The sequence below is a fragment of the Triticum dicoccoides genome, chromosome 5A (assembly GCF_002162155.2).
Source record: "Triticum dicoccoides isolate Atlit2015 ecotype Zavitan chromosome 5A, WEW_v2.0, whole genome shotgun sequence".
Lineage (NCBI taxonomy): Eukaryota > Viridiplantae > Streptophyta > Magnoliopsida > Poales > Poaceae > Triticum > Triticum dicoccoides.
Genome location: NC_041388.1, coordinates 669,757,829 through 669,764,992, shown reverse-complemented (window position 1 = coordinate 669,764,992; position 7,164 = coordinate 669,757,829). Strand labels below are relative to the sequence as shown.

At 44.8% G+C, this 7,164-nt stretch overlaps 1 protein-coding gene across 1 annotated transcript; it reads left to right on the top strand.

The window, feature by feature from the left end:
• Positions 1 to 6,912, top strand: LOC119303977 (actin cytoskeleton-regulatory complex protein pan1-like). The gene is made up of 13 exons (XM_037581140.1): positions 1 to 221; positions 390 to 1,731; positions 2,014 to 2,232; positions 2,358 to 2,566; positions 3,290 to 3,361; positions 3,548 to 3,619; positions 3,788 to 3,886; positions 3,999 to 4,070; positions 4,169 to 4,283; positions 4,423 to 4,491; positions 5,057 to 5,372; positions 5,906 to 6,014; positions 6,088 to 6,912. The coding sequence occupies exons 1-13, from the start codon at positions 93 to 95 to the stop codon at positions 6,517 to 6,519; spliced, it is 3,255 nt and encodes a 1,084-aa protein (XP_037437037.1). The 5' UTR covers positions 1 to 92; the 3' UTR covers positions 6,520 to 6,912.
• The last annotated feature ends 252 nt before the right edge of the window (positions 6,913 to 7,164 follow it).

Here is a 7,164-nt window from a genome sequence, read left to right as displayed (position 1 = left end):
CGCCCGCCCGCGACACGCTCCCCCGAGATCTCCCCACAGCCCGCGGCAGCAGATCCGCGCGGCCGGCGAGATCCCCGCCCCGGATCCCGGCCATGGCGGGGATGGAGGCCTTCGAGGCCTACTTCCGCCGCGCCGACCTGAACCAGGACGGCCGCATCAGCGGCCAGGAGGCCGTCGCCTTCTTCCAGGGCGCCAGCCTTCCGCAGCAGGTCCTCGCCCAGGTGAGCGCCCCTAAACCCCCCCGCCCAATCCGCGTCCCCGCCGGCCATTCCCAAATTCTAGGTGTGATCTCCGTAGAGCAGCTCTAGATCAGAGCCCCTCTCTGGCGAATTAATCCGATGGAAGCTAAGGGTTGGTTGGTTGGTGATGTTCGGACCTTGTGCGCGCAGGTGTGGATGCACGCCGATCAGAGCAAGACCGGCTTCCTCGGCCGGCCCGAGTTCTTCAACGCCCTGCGGCTCGTCACCGTGGCGCAGAGCGGGCGCCAGCTCACGCCCGACATAGTGCAGTCCGCGCTGTATGGCCCAGCCGCCGCCAGAATCCCGCCTCCGAAGATTGCCGGCGGGCCGGCCCCTCCGCAGGCTGCCGCCGGTGCTCCTAGGCCCCAAGGTAATGCTGCTGCGCCGGCGCCCGCTCCGGGGCAGGCTGGAGCTGCGCAGATGAATCCGGCAGCCGCTGCTCCGAGGCCCCAGGGAAGTGGCATGATGCCGACTTCTGCTGGTGCTCCGAGGCCCCAGGGAAGCGGTATGATGCCGACTTCTGCTGCTGCTCCGAGGCCCCAGGGAAGTGGTATGATGCCGACTTCAACTCAATTTGCCGGTGCACCGCAGGCGAACGCTGGAGCTGTTCCGAGACCCCAAGGCGTCAACTCGATGATGCCGGCTGCAAGTCAGGGTGGAGCCATGCCGCCAAATCAGTTCACGGGGCCGAGGGGCACTCAGTCACAATCTCCCAACATGGGTTATGCTCAGCAGCTCCTCACTTCAAGCACTGGTTTCATGAGGCCACCACCTCAGGTGGGAGCTCCTGCAACATCACTTCAAGCAACTGGAATGAATCAAAGTCCACTGGATGGAGGCAGCATGGGAGGCTCAGTTGGCTGGCAAGGGGGTAATGTTGGTTCACTTGGAGGTTTCTCTCAACCCTCTCCAGGAGCAGCTGTTCCTTCACAGACAACATCAGGTGGATTTGGTCTTGGAATGTCGAGCTCAATGGGCATGGTTCCTGGACAGCAGACACATGCTATGTCCTCTTCATCGTTGCCTCCACAGAGCAACAGTGCTGTATTGCCTCCAGATTCAAGAGCTTTGGTGCTATCTGGAAATGGCCCTGCCAGTGGCTCAGGAGCAAGCACTGACATCTTCTCTGCTCTTACTCAGCCAAAGCCAAGTACATCCACACCTGCACTTCCGACCACATCAAGCTTTATGTCCAAGCCGACTGGCTCCCAGAACTTTGCTAATCTAACACAGCCTGGTTCTCTCCAAGGTACTCCAACAGTGAGTTACGGCACCAGCCAACCTCAGCAGACGCAGCCCATCACAAAGCCAAGTGTTCCATCTCCAGGTGTTTCTGCCGGGGTTTCTAATTCCTCTTCTCAATGGCCAAAAGTTAATCAATCTGATATCCAGAAGTACACGAAAGTCTTTCGGGATGTTGATAGGGACAGAGATGGCAAAATAACTGGTGCAGAAGCTCGCACTCTGTTTCTCAGTTGGAAACTTCCAAGAGGTGGGATCTCATCACCAACTTTACTTTCCTAATCATGCATATGTGTATTTCTGTCTATAAGATACTCTAATGTATTGCGGTAACGGGGTACCTTTACAATGCTTATTGGTTGAGCTCCTTGTTTGAAACCTATTTGGCTATTTCTGTCATTGTTTCTCCATAATGATATCATTGTATTTTATTTCTGTTTCTATGATGGTTTTCATATGATGTGTGAACATATCACCATATGAATACCATTGCCATTGGCTAATGCAATTGTTGTTTCATTATACTTTGTAGATGTACTGAAGCAAGTGTGGGACTTGTCTGACCAAGATAATGACGGCATGCTTTCTCTGAGAGAGTTTTGCATTGCTCTTTATTTAATGGAGAGGAACCGAGCTGGAACTCCTCTGCCTCCATCGCTCCCTGACTCTCTTAAATTTGATGAGACACTGTTACGAGCAACAGGCTTGCCTTCTACAGCTTACAATGCCCCATCATGGCAGCCTAATCAAGGTAATATTTGTATTAGCTGCCAGATCTTAGTTATTACATGATATAACTGTAGTCCAAGTTGAACCACGCATACTTTGTCTAGCTTACTTGGCCTGCCGCTTACAAGGTATTTGATGTTGGGCTAGGATTACCACATAGGGGCCCTGGCGCACCTGGGTTGCCTACTGGTGGTGTACGGCCACCCTTGCCTCAAATGCATTCACAGACTGATGGAGCTACAAGACCAGGGCAACCAAGACCTCACATGCCTGGTATGGATAATCATGCTGCAGCTCAAGGAATTACAGATGACAGAAGTGGGGTAAACTCAGCTGCACAGGAGGCTCCTAAGAAGGTATTGGACCTGTTCCTCAAATCTGGATCAGTGTGCTGAACTGCTGATCCACTATGCCCAGACTGGATTTGTGGTGTTCAGCACCAGTTGATTACATCGAGAATAATTTAAGCTGCTCTTGTTATTCAGTTAAGCAAGTACAGCTGAATGGTGTATTCAAATCATGTCGCAGACATGATTTAACATTGACCAGTTGTATTCGAGAAATTGAAGGACCGGCGCAAAATCTAAAATTAGGCCTAGGGAAAAGCCATATAGACAAGTCTTTTATATATCATACCGGCAGTAAAAAAAATCGTCTCTTGTATATATCATACTGGCAGTACAATTGTTCGAAGGATTACATCTTACCAAGATGCAAAGTTTGGAACTCTGAAGTCTGAACTACTATATACTTTAGCAGAAACATGTCATCCTTCTGGCAATCCTTGATACAAAATCTTCAATTAGTTCTTTGTAAGCAACCTTCTCTAAAACGTCACTTAAGGAGGGAGGGATTACTTCTCATGCTTTTGTCCAGAACTATTTTTGGAAACTTTATTTCAGCATAGCCTTTTTTCTGTTACTCTATTATACTCTCTTATGTACTTAAACAAGCAAATTCCTATAGACAGCAGGAAGGGGTTGTTCTCATGCTATGTAGTTGCAACAACTTTCTATTAATCCTAGTTAGTGAACTCTGAAACATTTGTCCTTTTTTTGGGTCTCTTTTGCATTATGAAGGTTGAGGTGGAGAAGCAGGTCCTAGACTCCAGAGAGAAACTAGAGTACTACCGCACGAAAATGCAAGATCTTGTAAGCATGTTTCTATCTTGTTAGTTGTTTTCATAGTATTACAATTATTAGGACTCAGTAAATAAATTCTGACTCGTATGCAGCTTGTGATCTATCATTACATTTACTGGTCTTATTTAGGTCAACAAAAGTTGATATAATTACATGTTGTATTGAAATCTGTTTATTCTTCTTCTTTTGTCAAAGGTTCTGTATAAAAGTCGGTGTGACAATAGACTGAATGAGATCACGGAAAGGGCATCTTCTGATAAACGTGAGGTACAGATTACCGTGTAATGCTTATCATATCTGATGTATGCCAGCATTGTAGTTCTTCCTTTAGCCCTATTTTTCTCATGCTAGTGGTGCAGACATGGAAATTGGTTGTTAGGTGTCTTTTTTTGTGGGTTCTTTGCAAAATGATGGATGGTCTTTAACTCAATTCAGGTGGAATTGTTGTCTAAGAAATATGAAGAAAAATACAAGCAAGTGGCAGAGTTAGCTTCCAAACTGGCAGTTGAGGAAGCTGCTTTCCGTGATGTTCAGGTTTTGTAACACTACACCTTAGAAAAATGTCATCTGGCGATTCTTATTGTGATTACAATTTTTGATGGTCATATCTTCATTCCGACTTTCTTTTCTTAATAATCTTTTTCAGGAGAGGAAAGTTGAGCTGAATGATGCATTAATTAAAATGGTACAAGGTGGAAGTGTTGATGGTTTGCTTCAGGTATGTTCTATCTCATACCTTACTTTTTGCGGGCAGTATCTCATACCTTCAACCAGTTCTATTTTGTCTCTCTAAATAACACCAAACCGTATACCTAGGTTCGAGCTGATCGAATCCAACATCAATTAGAGGAGATGGAGAAAGCTTTTAACGAACGGTGCAAGCACTTTGGACTGCAATTCAAGCCTTCTGCAACAGTCGAGCTTCCATTTGGTACCCAACTTTCCCAACTTCCAATATTTGTTGAGACTTTCATCTTCATGTTTACTTTCTATAGATCAAATTATGCCCTTATTTTCACTTCATATTACAATCCATAAATCTATTGATCGCTTATATCCTTGTTTGCCAGGTTGGGAACCTGGGCAGCAAGAGGGAGCAGTTGAGTGGGATGAAGACTGGGATAAATTTGAGGATGAAGGTCAGATACTTTTCGATCCATCTTGCCTTACATCACTATATTGTGCTTGTTTTGAACTGTAACTTTATTAAAAGTGTGGCCATGGGCCTTTATCTAAAATAAAAGTGCTGATTTCCTTTCGAAGTTGGTAATTCTCTGTTTATAGGGCAGAAAATGGTACTTTTCATCTCATGCAGACCATTTCCCAATCCTGGACTTCGTGCTTACACCATTTATGTTTTGTTCTGAAAAGAAACTAAAGCATGATTGTATTTATAATCCTAATCTATTTCGCTGTTGTCAAATAATTTTCAATGTAAATTATGTAGATAAAATTGAGCACTAGTGTATTTTTCTGTCTTGTCATTATTTTCCGTCCGCTACCTCATGTAACCAGATATTATGGAAGTGTCAGCTTGCTTACTGGGAAACCTTTCTAACTGCACAATTGCTATTGCGCATATATTTGACCTTGATCCCACAATCAGTTATTTGATCAGATTTGGTGTCTTCCACATCAGCAGCCTACTTCGTCCATTTTTGGCTGATCTTGTTATATTTCTAACTATGCCATTCGTCATAACAGGGTTTGGTCTTGTAAAGGACAATGGTACAATTGTCGAAAACCCAGCTTCTGCTGAAAATGCAAACGCATCATCTCTTTGGGATGACGGTGTCTCTACGGATGGGATGTCCCCTGTTGCATCTTCTAATGGTCATATCAAGGATGTGAGACATTACAGAGCTGGTGATCAAGCGCCTGAGAGCGAATTAGCATATGATTTTGGTGACGAATCTGTAAGGAGCCCGGGCAGTGCTGGAAGAAGTGCCTCTGGTAGTCCATTTAAGTCTTCTCGTTTTGGGGTGCATGACTCGTCTCCCACCAAAAAAGGAACCTACAGGTGCTTGTTTTCGCATTTTTTTTCATGTAGAGTCCTTTTTCTCAAAGTTTAATGAATTGAGATATATCAGGCATAGTCCTACACGAATGAACAACATGATGAGCTATATTCCGTTTCTTTATTTGCTTGATGAACTCAAAAATGATGACCTGTTTGTTTCTTTGGTGCTATTCCTGCCTTTAGAAGTATGAGCCTTCCTTTGAGCAAACCCCACTGTAATCTCCAGCAACACTAGCTGACCAAGATTTATCGGTTCTTATCGCCTGAATGTTTTGGATGTTTATTCATAACTTTTTGTTTATACATAGTAGATTTATTTACTTGACACTGGAGAGATTCCCTCTCATTTTTATTACTTAAAGTATGACAATCATCCTTGTTTCCTACTTTCTAATCTATACAGTGCATATATTTAATATCCTCCAAAAAATATTACAAGTAATATTTGATTTAAAGCACAAATATGGTCTTCAACTATGAAGTTATACATTTTGAGTTTGATGTGAGTGTCATTAATCATTATTTGGTAACAGTGACCACGGTGGCTCTGAGTCCGTTTTTGGAGATAATTATGGTGATGAAACTACATGGAACTTTGATGACCAAGATACTGAATCAGTTTGGGGATCTAATGCAATGAATGTAAGCTTTGTCTTCCTATTTCTGGACTTTTGTGGTGTCCACCCATCATTTCTGATGAATTATCTTGATACAGGAGCCTGGACATCATGGAAGCAACTCTTTCTTTGGGTCAGATGACTTCAATGTAGACCCTGTTAGAGTGGGCTCTCCAAGTGGCGCTAGTGCCTATGGAAAGAAGAGCACATTCTTTGACGATTCCGTTCCAAGTTCCCCTGCATACACGTCTGGGTTCTCACCCAAGTTCGGTGAAAGTCGTGACGATAGCTCCTCCTATAACTTTGGAAGGCTCGATTCCTTCAGATCCCAAGACAGCGCCGTCCCACAGGAAAGCCGCTTTTCCAGGTTTGACTCTGTAAGCAGCTCCAAAGGCGAGAGCGCAGCGGGATTTGACTCATCCAACAGCTCGAGAAATTTCGGCCGGTTCGATTCTTTTGATGAAGCTGATCCTTTCGGCTCGACTGGACCTTTTAAAGCATCAGGAGCGCGGTCGCCCCCCAAATTCTGATATTCATTTGTGGTATTACGAGGATCTGTCTCTTGCGGGCTCATCTGTCGATACAAAGGCTCGGATTGTTCGAGGAAAGTACAATACAGCGGATCCATTTTTTTTGGTTGGCAAGTCTCTTGTGTTGGCCTTGTGTGCATTTGTCCTGTCCTCCAACCCCCACGTACAAAGTGGACATTTTTTGGTTGTGCTCTGTAAAGTATCCCGAGATTGTTCTCTGTTTATAGTGGCCTGTATCTTTGGAACAACAGCTACTCATCGTTTTTTTTTTATTTTTGTACAATACAAAAGTTAAATTTGTACTGCATCAAGCTGTAAGAAACCGAGAGCCGAAGTATCTTTTGTGCTGTCTCCATAGTCCATATGTAATTCAAGCTAGGGGTTCCAAACTTCCAATGTTGTTCGCCGTTTGGTGTTTTTCTTTTGATATACGGAAGAAGCAGGATTCGGGGTTTACAAAGGCATACAACAAATCGCTGCCAAGTCACGAGTTTCCCATGTTACATGTGCTGGCAGTTTGGCTTCATGTCCAAACCTATGAGCCTATGCCGCTGATCTCGTTGAGCGACAAGAAACCTGAAGGTCTGGCCGACAGCAGCGGCCACACAATGAGGCCAAATTTCGTGTTTTGACCCTTTTCGCATA

Excerpts from the sequence above, each read along its gene's own strand:
- LOC119303977 (XM_037581140.1), top strand. The coding sequence starts at position 93 with ATGGCGGGGATGGAGGCCTTCGAGGCCTACTTCCGCCGCGCCGACCTG. Across the intron at positions 3,620-3,787 it reads CATCTTCTGATAAACGTGAG|GTGGAATTGTTGTCTAAGAA; the intron begins GTACAGATTACC and ends AACTCAATTCAG. Across the intron at positions 5,373-5,905 it reads ACCAAAAAAGGAACCTACAG|TGACCACGGTGGCTCTGAGT; the intron begins GTGCTTGTTTTC and ends ATTTGGTAACAG.